At 43.2% G+C, this 14893-nt stretch overlaps 1 protein-coding gene across 1 annotated transcript in view; it reads left to right on the top strand.

The window, feature by feature from the left end:
- LOC144491486 (MAP kinase-activated protein kinase 2-like) overlaps positions 1–14893 on the top strand; it is a 127051-nt gene that overhangs the window by 73567 nt on the left and 38591 nt on the right. Inside the window, exon 2 of the mRNA XM_078209376.1 lies at positions 13551–13690. Coding sequence (XP_078065502.1) covers positions 13551–13690 — 140 coding nt within the window. The remainder of the gene's footprint in view (positions 1–13550; positions 13691–14893) is intronic.

The raw sequence follows: 14893 nt of genomic DNA on the forward strand, positions 1-14893 counted from the left end.
TTGGGTTTTGCTGGAACATTGCAGAAACCAAGGACGGATATGGGGCAAGATGCTGAGTTGAAATGGCATGCAACAGGAAGGCTGGGGTCATGCTTGCAGACTGAGTGATGGTGTTCCACAAAGCGATCACCCCCAGTTTGTGTTTAGTTTCTCTAATGTTGAGCATGGCGCATTGGGAGCAGTGAATACAGAGGACCAAAGTGAAGCTGATGCAAGTGAAAGGTTGCTTCTCCTGAAAGGAGTGTTTGAGGCCTTGAATGTTGAGGAGGGAGGGGGTAAAAGGGCAAGTGTTGCACCTTTTGCGATTGTATGGAAAGGGGGTGAAGAGTTGGGCATGCTGGAAGAATAGACCAGGATATCACGGAGCGAGTGGCCCCTGGGGAAGGCTGACGGGGGCATGGACGGGGGGAACGATGTATTTGGTGGCGGCATCATTGGCAGAAATGACAGATGATGATCCTTTGAATGTGGGGGCTATTAAGATGAAAAGTGAGGACTGGGACCTATACAAATTGTCATGGAGAGATGCATCTATAGCAGGAAGACTGATGAGGTCAAGTCTAGTAGCTTTTTCCCCTCTTGTTGATTCCCTCACCACCTGCAGCAGGCCTAGTCTGGCAGATGTGTCCTTTAGGATGTGGCTAGCTTGGTCTCAAGTGGTGCTACTAAACCACTCAGAACCACAGTCTACATACTTGCTCCCCTCAATGCTTCCTCCATATGATGTTCAACATGGATGAATACTGAATCAGCAGCTGAGGGAGGGCTGTAAATGTTAATCAGTAGGATTTTTGACATACTTAATGTTGAGGACTCCCAGGGCATCTTGCTCAGGACTGTATAGCATTGCGCCTTTGCTAGGTCTGAGCTGTTGATGTAAGAAGACATATCCATGGATGGTGATGGTACTGTCTGGGACATGGCTGGAAAGTATGATTCAGTAATGATATGTTGATATAAGATAAAGTTCCATTGACAGAGGGTTAACTCTGAAATACACCAGCTATTAAGAATGTTAGCTAGCATGGCAGAATAGAATGCCAGTCAAGGCAACAGCAAATTGTACACGTTTTATGTCCCATTATTTTCAGACAATAGAGATTTGTTCAGTTTCTCCTATGAGAGCTGATCCCCTGATGGTAGAATGGTTTTCATTCATTGTGCCTGCCAGGGGCATAGTTGAATGATAATGCAGTTGCTCCATACCAGCACACTAGCTTTGATTGACAGCTAGGCATACCAATTTTTGTGTCTCAAAGTAAAGGGAGGGCTGCAAAGCCAGCCCTGCCCTATCATTTTTTCTTCTCTTTTTCTCTCTTTTGCAATCTCAGTCAGTCAGTAACATAGACTGATCTCACTCCAGTTACGGAGGCATGTTGAAAGACTCTAGGCTGAGATATGACTAGATACAGGTGAGGTACCAGAGGATTGGAAGTCTGTGAACATTATTTAAAAAGGGTGCGAGAGATAAGCCAGAAAATTATAAGCTAGTCAGTCTACAATTGGTGGGAAATTATTAGAAACAATTGGGACAAACAATCACTTAGAAAGGTACAGATTGATCAGGGAACGTCAGCATGGTTTTGTTAGGGGAAGATTGTGTCGTATTAACTTATAGAATCCCTACAGTGCAGAAAGAGGCCTTTTGGCCCAACGAGCCAGCACCAACAACAATCCCAATCAGGCCCTATCCCTATAACCCCACACATTTACCTTGTTAGTCATCTTAATAGACTTTTTGGAGGAAGTAACAAGGAGAATTGATGAGGGTAGTGCAGTGGATATTGTTGGCAAAGTAAGGGCATTTGAAAAGGTCCTACACGCAGACTGGTCAGAAAAGTGAAATCTTATGGGATGCAGCGGAAGGTGGCAGGTTGGATTCAAAATTCATCCAGCAACAGGAAGCAAAGGGTAATGATTGAAGAATGTTTTTGTGAATGGAAAACCGTTTCCAGTGGCCACAGGACTCTGTGTTGGGGCCCTTATTGTTTGTTGTATATATTAATGATTTAGACTTAAATGTGGGGGAGAATGATTGAGAAATTTGCAGATGATACAAAAATAGTCTGTGTAGTTGATAGTGAAGAGGATAGCTGTTGACTCCAGAATTATGTAAATGGTTTGATTGAGTGGGCAGAGAAGTGGCAAACGGAATTCAATCTGAAAAAGCATGAGGTCATGCATTTGGGGAGGGCAAACAAAGCAAGGAAATACTCCATAAACAGGAAGATATTAAGAAGGCTTGAGGAAGTGAGAGACCTTGGAGTGTATGTCCACAGGTCCTTGAAGGTGGCAGGACAGGTAGTAAAGAAAGCATATGAAATGCTTTCCATTTATTGGGTGAGGTATTGAATACAAAGCAGGGATGTAATACTGGAACAGTATAAGACCATAAGATAAGGAGCAGAATTGGACCATTTATCCCTTCAAGTCTGTTCTGCTATTCAGTCATGGCTGATACGTTTCTCAACCCCATTCTCCCACCTTTTCCTGGTAACCTTTGATCCCCTTACCAATCAAGAACCTATCTATCTCTGTCGTAAATATACTCAATGACCTGGCTTCCACAGCCTTCTGTGCCAATGAATTCCACAGATTCACCACCTTCTGGCTGAAGAAATTCCTTCTCATCTCGGTTCTAAAGGGTCGTCCCTTTATTCTTAGGCTGTGCCCTTGGATCCTTGTTTCTCCTACTAATGGAAACGTCTTCTCCACGTCAACTCTATCCAGGCCTTTCGGTATTCGCTAAGGGGTGACCATAATGACTCGGGAAGCCTAACTGGAAAGGAACATAATTTATTACAAAATGCAATGTAAAACCACCTCTGTGGTGCATACACACTAGTCCTTGCCTGGAACTACAGTTCAGCAGGCCCAGTCCTGGGTCTATCTTATAAATGGCTGAGGTAATAGGTTCCAACCGGACAGGCATGTTACCAGGGGAACTCGTACTCAATGAGCCCCACAGGGAGATCAATCAGTGATTCACCATGGACCTCATGGGATTCTTGCATTGATCTAATTAAGGGATACAAAGTTATGAGGGGCCTCGACAAGGTCGACAGGAAAGACCTGTTTCCCCTAGTGAAGAGGTCAATTACCAGGGGCACAGATTTAAGATGATTGGTAGAAGGATTAGAAGGGACATGAGGAAAACATTTTTCACCCAGAGGGTGGTACACGTCTGGAATTCACTGCCTAAGTTGGTGATTGAGGCTGAAACACTCAACTCGTTTTAAAAGGTCCCTGGATCTGCATCTGAAGTGCTGTAACCGGCAAGGCTACAGAGCAGGTACTGGAAAACGGGATTAAATGAGTGGTTAGTTTTTTTCTCTTCTGGCTGGCGCAGACACTGGACTGAATGGCCTTGTTCTGAATCATAATGGTTCCTATGGCATGGACACCAATACCCAGAAAGAGAAAAGATTAATTAAGTTCATGACTGTTGACCTGGAAGTTTAACTCATTACAGAACAAATTTTATATTTGGCTCTGTGGGTGTAAAAAGCTGTAGAATGCTTTTTCAGCATTTATGATCGCATTGTGGTTGTGAGATCTTTAATGTCTGCTGGTCACCTGTTGATTTACTGCATCCCTTGTAAAATACAGTTCAGGAAAGCACAAATCTATACATCCACCAAGGAGAAAAAGAGCAGCAAAGTCATGGGAACACCTTTACCGCCAAATTCTCTTCCAAGTTGCACACCATTTTGACTTGAGCATGTATTGCCCTCCCTTTATGATCATTCAGGCAATGCCCCAGAAAGCTTAACCTAACACCATTGTGGGTGGACCATCCGCACATGGACCTCTGTAGTTCAAGCAAAAGGTTCACCACCCCCCAGGAAACTAGGGCTGAGTAGTGAATGCAGCTTTGTCAGTGTCATTGCTAACCTGCGAACAATTGAAAATAGAAAGAACTGTCTGCCATGACACCCACTAAAAATAACCTGGACCTGGCCCACAAACTCCAGCTGGATTACACTTTTGTAATTTTTATAGTGGGGTGGCTGGATAGCTCAGTTAGCTAGACAGCTAACGTGGATCAGAATAACGTCAACAGCATCAGATTCAATCCCAGTTCTGATGGAGGCAAACTCGGGGCCTGTCTCTCTGTCCCCTACCTGTAGTAAAATATCACAGTTGTTTACTGTGGTTTGGTGAATTCTCACTTGCCTTCAGACAGAGAACTGAAGAATAATGTAGTATTTGGCAGATCCCCAGCTAGTGACACCAACTGTGTACTTCTGTGTTAATGTCACTAGCTAGGGATCTGCAGTGTAGGTATTCTCCCAATTCACACAATATATTATCCAGAGAGAAACATAGTATGACCTTGAGAGAGATAAGACCCTAACATAGTGTTAATGGCTATATATAGCCCCAATCTGAATCATGTGAGAGTCTGAGGAGATCTTGGAGCTGATGGTGTCCCTGTGATGATGTTGCACATCTTGGTTGTCAGGAGGGAGATACTGCCGAAGTAGCCTTGCTGAGTTGCTACATTGCATGCCACAGACCACAGCCACAATGTTCATACTAGAGGCAGGAGAAAATTATAAAGAGAAAAAGGAAAAAAGACTTACATTTATATATAGGGTTTTTTACAGCTGCTGGATGTTTAAAAGTGCTTTACTGCAAGTGAAATAGTTCAGAAGTGTAATCTCTGTTGCAATGTAGGAAATATGGCAGTCATTTTGTGTACAGCAAGCTCTAACAAATAGGGAGGTGGTGGTATTGTCACTGGGCTAGTAATCCAGAAACCCTGGGTAATGCTCCTGAGGTCCCGAGTTCCAATCCAACTGCAGCAGATGGTGAAATTATAATCCAATAAAACTCTGGAATGAAGAGTTTAAAAATGATCTTTAAACCATTGTTGATTGTTGTTTTTTAAAAAACCACCCATCTTGTTCACCAATGTCCTTTAGGGATGGAAATCTGCCGACCTCTCCTGGTCTGTCTTACATGTGACTCCTGATCCACAGCAGTGTGGTTGACTCTTAATTGCCCTCTGAAATGGTCAATTGTGCCACAGAATCTTTTATATCCACCTGAGCAGGCAGATTGAGCCTCAGTCTAGTGTCTCACCATAAAGATGGCATCTCTGACAGTGTATCTCTTAGTATCATTCTAGAGTCTCAGCCTTGGTTATTGAGCTCAAGCCCTGGAGTGGGTTGTCGTATCAAGAAAGGTTGGAGAGGTTAGATTTGTATCCACTGAAGTTCAGGTGAGTAAGAGGTGACTTCATCGAAACCTTAGGATCCTGAGGAGTATTGACAGGGTGGATGTGTAGAGGATGTTTCCTCTTGCAGGAGAATCTAGAACTAGAGGTCACTGTTTAAAAATAAGGGGTCACTCATCTAAGTCAGAGATGAGGAGAAATGTTTTCTCTGAGAGTTGAGTCTCTGGAACTCTCTTCCTCAAAAGACAGTGGAAGCAGAGCCTTGGAATGTTTTTAAGGCATTGCGAGATAGATTCTTGATGAACAAGGGGATGAAAGATTATCGGGAGTTGATAGGAATGTGGGGTTGAGGTTGCAATTAGATCAGCAATGAACGTACTGAATGGTGGAGCAGGCCCGAGGAGCCGAGTAGCCTACTCCCTACTCCCTACTCCCTGCTCCTCAATTGTATGTTTGGAATTTTGAGGGGCCCGGACAGAGTGCATAAGAGGGACCTATTTCTGTAAACGGACAAGTCAAAACCAGGGGTTTGAATTTAAGTTACTTAGTGGAGGATTAAAGGGGAGATGAGCAATTTTCACCCAGTGAGTGGGGTGTCTGGAATTCACTGCCTGAAAGAGTGATGGAGGCAGAAGAACCACTTTGATATGCACTTGAGGTATTGGCAGGGAATCGGCCTTATCCTGAGGTGTTGAACCTGTAACCCAGCTAGCTCAACACAGACTAGGGGCTCTGACCTGGGATCTTTCTGGTCTGTGTGGATCAGTTATGTGATGGATTCCAAGTCATGGGGAAGTAGTGAACCATCATAGCGATGACACACCAAGGGTTTGGTGTTTGTTAGGAAGTATTGAGAAAATCCCTGGCCTAAATATCAAATGGATTTCATAATGAGTACTCAAGATGTTGCAAGTTCCTGTAAATTTATCAACAAATTCAGCCTGTGATGAGGATGTGTCATGTGGTCAAATCCCTCCCAGTTTGCAGCAGCTGCAGAAGTTACAGGAAATTATTAACCTTCCAACAGCCCAAAATGGATTAGTCTTTTTATGTTTATGACTGGTTTCACACCCAAATGGTTAAGGAATCCTTTCAATCGACGAAGCAGCCTTAAAAAGCATGGGAATATATCCCAGGGAGTAACTCAGGTGCCAGTTTTAATAACTTGCATTTATTATAGTAACGTTAATGTAGAGAAAACATCTGAAGGTGCTCCACCATTCAGTACGTTCATTGCTGATCTAATTGCAACCTCAACCCCACATTCCTATCAACTCCCGATAATCTTTCTCCCCCTTGTTCATCAATAATCTATCTCGCAATGCCTTAAAAACATTCAAAGGCTCTGCTTCCACTGTCTTTTGAGGAAGAGAGTTCCAGAGACTCAACTCTCAGAGAAACATTGACACCAAGCCAAAGATATCAGGTAATTAAAACAAACCCGTTAGATTTTTCAGACCTATTTGAGGAGGAGAGCAAGAGAAAACCTAAGAAGTAGGAGCAGGAATTGACCATTCAGCCCATCAAGCCTGCTGTGCATCTGCATCAGCTAATCTGCATCAACACCATTTTCCTGCTGTCGCTTAATATTTTTAAATTCTGGAGAGTTAGAGAGATATGAATATTTGGGAAGGAAACCTGCTGTCCTAACCTGATCTGCCAACTTGTGATTTCAGACCCACAGCTGTGGTTTTACACTGCCCCTCTGAAATGGCCGAGCAAGCCACTCTGTTCAAGGGCAATTGGGGATGGGCACCAAAGCTGGCCTTGCAATTGAAACCCACATGCCAGGAAAGAATAAAGAAAACAAATTCTAGAACTTGGGGTTTAAATAGCTGAAGGCAGTGTTACCGATGAAGGGATTAGGGAATGTCTCTATTTACTCAGTTGATCTCGGGGTGGGGGTAATTGATATAACTGCTCACAGAGTTCCTGTGCTTTAGAGAGATGGAGACTCAGTCAGCTTTCTGTTGTTGGTTATTATCCAGGGACCCTTGCTGGAACATCTGTCTTGTGTGAGTCTGGCGATAATAGGATCAGGCTGGACTGTGATGTTCTACTGTGGAGATCATCAGCTAAAACCTGGACAATGCAAACAACTGATATGTGTAATTATACAAATTGCAAAAGCCTCTGTACCATAATTCCTCTTTTCACCCCCCGCCCCCACAACTCCCACACTCCCTCCTATGATGCATTTTATACCAGTATGATACATTCCTGGAGATTCCATCAACTTGATCACCCTGCCCAGTTGAACAGCCTCCCTCTTCCACCACCCACTCGTCCCCGCCATCGCCAATGTTTTTATAATTAATAACAAACGTGTTCCAAGAAAATGGGGGGAAATTATTTCTTAATATTTCTTCTTATTCTTGATACCTGATCTTTTTTTCTCGGCTTTGCTGCCGGCAGTGTCCAGGAGGCTCACCTTGAATTCTTGGAGATTCCAGTCCAATCCCTCATGGTATAATGTGTGGGATCTTTCTGTGCAATGTATCTTCCTCTTAAGGTGGCCAATTACATTGCAGACAAAGACGGGAAGCACCTGATTGCACAGCCGCAGGTATTGTTCATGTGTAATGCATTCTGGATGATCGATTTGTAAAGCTGTGCAGGACAGTAAAATCTAACAGGACTTCTGAATGCTGTCACAATGGACACAGTCCATAGAAGTCTGGTGTGGACATGTGGTATCATGTTGTGAGGTGGCGGGCAAAGTTATCAATTAAAGTCTTTCTCGGATGAGAAATTAAAACTTCAGATTCGACAGTGACCAGGGGTCTGAGATTTTTTTTAAGCAATAATTATTGCGGTAGAAAATCACAGGGAATAGTTTTAAGTAATTAATCCTTACCTAATCCTTAAATGATTAATCCTTGCATAATGAGCTCCACATTCAAAATTAAATGCTGCCTCAGCAGTGAATGTAGAAGAAAACAGTGAATGTTTGCAGTGCAAAGTGAGACTATTTGGTCCCTTGTGTCCATGCTAGCCTAAAAGAAAATCATCTGGCTTAATTCCAGTTTTTGGTTCTTTATGGCACTTTGGTTGGTTGCGACATTGCAAGGGCACATCCAAATATTCTTGCAGTGCGGTGAGGGTTTCTGAATCTACTACCCTTTCAGGTAGCGAGTTCCAGAGCCCCAACCACTCACTGGATGTGAAGATTTGCCATGAGTGAGGTATGAAATCACATCAGTGGGCTGAGCCAAGCAAGATGGAAGGCTTACCCTAAACACTGATCTGCCAACAGTCAGAGAAACGCCCGTTGCTACTGGATGCCTTGGTCGGGTATCACATGGTTGTGTCTATTCACAAATGTGCTGAGTGTTCTGGGAAGGAAATACTGTTGAGTGGATACAGGCACAGCCAGAAACCTTGACTACTGGTCTGAAATGCAGATATTGGCATGTTGGAGGTAGAGACATGGTTGAGGTTGTCACTCAGAGAGCAGTACTCGCTGGGATGTAGTACGCCTGTGGGTGTAGTTGGGATCTAGGTGAGGTCAAGGATTCTTGGGTGAGAGTTGGAACAAAACTTTGTATGAAATAGGATGTCAAGGAAAGAGCGCAGAGATCTGGTGAGCATTGGAGTTTTCGTCGAGTAGTGTTTTCCTTAAGGCTGACATGACAACCTGAGGTGTGGGGAGGCATAGACCATTCATTGTTTTTGTGCTGATTGAATTAAGTAAATTTGATCATAAACTGTCTGACTGTGAAATAAAGAGGTTTAGAGATTTGTACCTCACCATACTTTGCCAAGTGTTTGCTCAGTCCACCTTTGGAAAAGTTGGAAAAGCCCATACGAGAACATGAACAAAACAAAAAGCTTAATATCTGGGTATCATGTCAGGGAGCGGATGCAATGATTCATCTCCTGGCTTGACTCTTATCACATAAATGAATATTGGGCAATGTGAATCAACCTTGAAACGTCAGGGATATGGGATCGACCTACAGGGACAAACAATGCCACTGATGGTGTATTCTAAACTTTTAAAGTTCTGCAGTTCCAACTGAGGCTTTAGACCCATGACCTTCTGATTGGAACAAGCTGATATAAGAAGCCGTCCACCTTAACACCTTGGGTTGGGTTTGGTTGTGTAAACAAAGGATAGAATGAGGATAAATTTGTATAAACGTCTTCCTGATTCTATCCATTGCAAAGACACTGAAATTCCTATTGCTGAAAAACAGGTTGGGTCTCTACATGCACTTACCATGAGGCACATTGTACCGTACCTAACCATTCTTCGTGTTGGAAGGTGAACAGTGAGCATCAGTACGCAATGACACACTGTGGGCAATAGCACAGTTAAGGCTGATCGAATCTGCATCTTTGTCCACATGCACAACACTTACATCAGACATCAAAGGACAGCAGGTATAGGAACTCTGGCATGTTTTCTTCTTCCCAGCACCTATTTTACAATGTAGTTGCAGAGCTTCTGTACATTGCTTCCCTGCTGTTTCACATTCTACCAGTTTAAGATTCTTTTTTCTTGTCTTGTCATTTGTGATATACTGCTCTGCTCGATGAGCTTCTCCGAATTGTTGGATTGTGCGCTGCTGGGGGTGTGTTAAAAACTGGAGAAGATTTCTAATTTTCGAAGCTGGCTTAATTTGCCCATTACTGGCAGCATTCATTCCCAGGCTCTGGAAACATCCCCGGGATTTTGTTCTCTGAATGTGGAAACCTAGGTCATTGCAGTTGGAGTTGGTCTTTACATTTCCTGGCTATGCAAAAACAATTGCAAAATCTTTCCCGTCTCACTTTGAGACCTGCGTTTAATTTTGAACTGAGAATACCCATGTGCAAGCCATGAATTTCTCTGACATGTTGTAGGGTAAATTTGGGCCATTTGTATGAGTTTGGCCAGGTTGAACAATGAGCCTGATGCACACACTTGTAGTTTGCTGCAGCTTTGGGTCTGTGTGCTCCACAAATCAGTTTTGCTCTTCGACTGCCAGATGTGGAAGATTGAGCCACAAGCAAACAATCGGAAGAGTTGGTCTTTGAATAACTGGATGTAAGTTTGCACAGCAAAAGTATATACCAGTGATAAGGAAGGATTGTAGAAAAAGAGATAATCAGCCATGGATATCTAAAGAAATAAAGGAGGGTATCAAATTGAAAGAAAATGCATACAAAGTGGCAAAGATTAGTGGGAAACTAGAGGATTGAGAAATCTTTAAAGGTCAACAGAAAGCTATAAAGAAAAGAAAGATGGATTATGAGAGTAAACTAGCTCAGAATATAAAAACAGATCGCAAATTATTCTACAAATATATAAAACGAAAAAGAGTGGCTAAACATTGGTCCTTCAGAGGACGAGAAGGGGGATGTAATAACTGGAAATGAGAGAATGGCTGAGGCATTGAACAGGTATTTTGTGTCAGTCTTCACAGTGGAAGACACAAATAACATGACAAAAATTGATGACAGGAAGCTTGTGGCAGGTGAGGACCTAGAAACTATCATTATCACAAAAGAGGCAGTGTTGGGCAAGCTAATGGGGCTAAAGGTAGACAAGTCTCCTGGTCCTGATGGAATGCATCCCAGGGTACTAAAAGAGATGGCGGGGGAAATAGCAAATGCACTAATAATTTTCCAAAATTCGCTGGACTCTGGGGTGGTTCTTGCAGATTGGAAAACAGCAAATGTGACGCCACTGTTTAAAAAACAGAGGTAGACAAAAGACAGGTAACTATAAGCCGGTTAGCTTAACTTCTGTAGTAGGGAAAATACTTGAATCAAGGAAGAAATAGTGAGACATCTGGATATAAATTGTCCCATTGGTAAGACACAGCATGGGTTCATGAAGGGCAAGTCATGTTTGACTAATTTGGTGGAATTCTTTGAGAACATTACATGTGCAGTGGACAATGGGGAATCTGTGGATGTGGTGTATCTGGATTTCCAGAAGGCATTTGACAAGGTGCCGCACAAAAGGCTGCTACATAAGATAAAGGTGCACGGTGTTACGGGTAATGTATTAGCATGGATAGAGGATTGGTTAACTAACAGGAAGCAAAGAGTGGGGGTAAATGGGTGTTTTTCTGGTTGCGATCAGTGACTAGTGGTGTGCCTCAGGGATCAGTGTTGGAACCACAATTGTTTACAATTTACATAGATGATTTGGAGTTGGGGACTGAGTGTAGTGTGTCAAAATTCGCAGATGACACTAAGATGAGTGGCAGAGCAAAGTGTCCAGAGGACGCTGAAAGCCTACAAAGGGATATAGATAATCTAAGTGAGTGGGTGAGGGTCTGGCAGATGGAGTACAATGTTAGTAAATGTGAGGTCATCCATTTTGGCAGGAATAATAGCAAAATGGACTATTATTTAAATGGTAAAAAATTGCAGCATGCTGCTGTGCAGAGGGACCTGGGTGTCCTTGTGCAGGAATCACAAGGAGTTGGTTTGCAGGTGCAGCAGGTAATTAAGAAGCAAATGGAATTTTGTCCTTTATTGCTAGAGGGATGGAGTTTAAAAACAATGAGGTTATGTTGCAGCTGTATAAGGTGCTGGTGAGGCCACACCTGGAGTAGTGTGTACAGTTTTGGTCTCCTTACTTGAGAAAGGATGTACTGGCATTGGAGAGGGTGCAGAGGAGATTCACTAGGTTGATTCCGGAGTTGAGAGGGTTGGCTTATGAGGAGAGACTGAGCAGACTGGGGCTATACTCATTGGAATTCAGAAGAATGAGGGGAAATCTTATAGAAACAAGATTATGAGGGGAATAGATAAGATAGAAGCAGGGAAGTTGTTTCCACTGGCGGGTGAAACTAGAACTAGGGGCATAGCCTCAAAATAAGGGGAAGCAGATTTAGGACTGAGTTGAGGAGGAACTTCGTCACACAAAGGGTTGTGAATCTGTGGAATTCCCTGCCCAGTGAAGCAGTTGATGCTACCTCATTGAATGTTTTTAAGGCAAGGATAGATAAATTTTTGAACAGTAAAGGAATTAAGGGTTAAGCTGAGCAGGCGGGTAAGTGAAGCTGAGTCTACAAAGAGATCAACCATGCAAGACTGGGCGGAGAAGTGGCAGATGGACTTCAACCCAGATAAGTGTGTGGTGGTTCATTTTGGCAGGTTGAATAGGATGAAAGAATATAATATTAAGGGTAAGATGCTTGGCAGTGTGGAAGATCAGAAGGATCTTGGGGTCCGGGTTCATAGGACGCTCAAAGCAGTGTCGCAGGTAGAGGCTGTGGTTAAGAAGGTGTATGGAATACTGGCCTTCATCAATAGAGGAATTGAGTTTAGAAATTGGCAATAATGCTGCAGCTGTATAGGACCCTGGTCAGACCCCACCTGGAGTACTGTGCCCAGTTCTGGTCGCCTCATTACAGAAAGGATGTGGAAGCCATAGAAAGGGTGCAGAGGAGATTTTCAAGGATGTTGCCTGGATTAGATGGCATGCCTTATGAGGATAGGTTGAGAGAGCTAGGTCTTTTCTCCTTGGAGAGGCGAAGGATGAGAGGTGACCTGATAGAGGTGTATAAGATGTTGAGAGGTATTGATAGAGTGGATTCTCAGAGGCTTTTACCCAGGGCTGAAATGGTTGCCACAAGAGGTCACAGGTTTAGGGTGCTGGGGAGTAGGTACAGAGGAGATGTTAGAGGTAAGTTTTTCGCTCAGAGGGTGGAGGGTGGTGGGTGCGTGGAATCGGGTGGTGGAGGCGGATTCGATAGGGTCTTTTAAGAGATTTTTGGATAAGTTCGTGGAAGTTAGTAAGAGGTTATAGGTAAGCCTAGTAGGTAGGGACATGTTTGGCGCAACTTGTGGGCCGAAGGGCCTGTTTGTGCTGTAGCTCTTCTATGTTCTATGATCTTATTGAATCGCGGATCAGGCTCGAGGGGCCAGATGGCCTACTCCTGCTCCTAGTTCTTATGTTCTTAAATTCAAGAGCTTGAAGTCTGGTGAGTTGCACGTGAACCCCTGTACCCTAGGGTTTTGCTGCACAATGTGTTGACAGTTTGGCACTTAAGCGTGAGTTAGAATGGCAGCCAGTGTGAGGAGTCTTAATCCCAACTCAGGACACAAAGAAAAGGGTGTAAAATGTTGTGTATGGAGATTAAGAGATGAACGTTGAGAGGAGTGATTTTATTTAGTAATCATAAACCAGTGAGAAAACTGAAATCAGGAAGCATGTGCAAATCCAACTAAAGATGCAGAAAATCTTTGCTGAGCTAGCAGAGGATTCAAACTGAATTCAGTAGGTGCCTTACTGTAGAAACATAGAAACATTTACTACACAAGTCATAATGAAAACCTCCGTATTGTGTCAAGGTAACAGTAAGAGTGAGCACATTTCCACTGTTGTTTCTTATTCCCTGGTATCCCCATTCTTTCTTTACAGATTCTCTATGATAATCCAAAGGCACGACGTGAAATGGACATGCACTGGCGAGCCTCCAGCACCCTCCATATTGTCCGAGTAATTAATATCTATGAGAACATGCACCATGGGAAGCGGTGTCTCCTGATAGTGATGGAGTGGTGAGTAAGAAGCCAAGGTGAATGGGCAAAGTCTGTGTACAGAAAAATAACAATGTTGAAAAGAGCAGGAAAGAAAATCCAGTAATTAAAGAAGTGATCACCACTGTCAGCTTAGTGAAAGCAGCACCTGCTAGTACCTGGTAGCTGTTACCCTGTCCGTGTCAAAAGGTCACAAGAACATAAGAAATAGAACCAGGAGTCAGCCACCAGGCCCTTCAAGTCTGCCCTGCCATTCAATATAATCCTGGCTGGTCTGTGCCAGCCTCAGCTCCTATTCTGTGCCATTTCTCCATAGCCCTCTGTTCCTCGATCTATCAAATATTTATCCACCCCCACTTTAAATATTTATGATCCAATCTCCACTGCCCTTTGGGACAGAGAATTCCAGAGATTCACCACCTTCTGCGAGAAGAAATTTCTATGCATCTCAGTTTAAATGATTGGCCCTTTATCATGTAGCTAAGTCCCCTTGTTCGAGACTCTCCCACTTGTGAAAACATTTTACCATCTACCCTGTCAAGCCCCCTCAGGATCTTGTATGTTTGAATAAGCTCACCCCACACTCTTCTATGCTCCAAGGAATACAGACACAGACTATTTAGCCTCTCTTGATAGAACAACCCTCTCATCCCAGAAATTAACCTGGTGAATCTCCTTCGGACTGCCTCCAATGTTATTGTATCCTTTTTAAGGTAAGGGGAACAAAACTATATGCAGTATTCTAGGTGAGGCCTCACCAACACCCACACAATTGTAACAAAACGTCCCTATTTTTAAACTCCAACCCCTTTGCAACAAACCTTACATTCTGTTCCTTCCTCCAGGTCATTAATATAGATAGTAAACAGTTGTGGGCTAAGAACTGATCCCTGCAGTACTTCACTTATTACATTTTTCCACTCTGAAAAGGATTCCTTTATTCCAACTCTGTTTTCCATGTGGCAGCCAGTTTTCAATCCGTGTTAACACACTTCCTCCAATTCCATGGGCTTTTACTTTATGCACCAGCCTCTTATGCGGCACCTTGTCAAATGCCTTTTGGAAATCTAAATACAGTACATCTTACGATTCCCCTCTATCTATTCTCCCTGTTACATCCTCAAAGAATTCGAGCAAATTTGTCAAACATGATTTATCTTTCATAAACCATGCTGACGAGGTTTGATTATATCCAGCTTTCCTAAATGATTAGCTTTTTCCTCT

The sequence above is a fragment of the Mustelus asterias genome, chromosome 3, assembly GCF_964213995.1.
Source record: "Mustelus asterias chromosome 3, sMusAst1.hap1.1, whole genome shotgun sequence".
Classification (NCBI taxonomy): domain Eukaryota; kingdom Metazoa; phylum Chordata; class Chondrichthyes; order Carcharhiniformes; family Triakidae; genus Mustelus; species Mustelus asterias.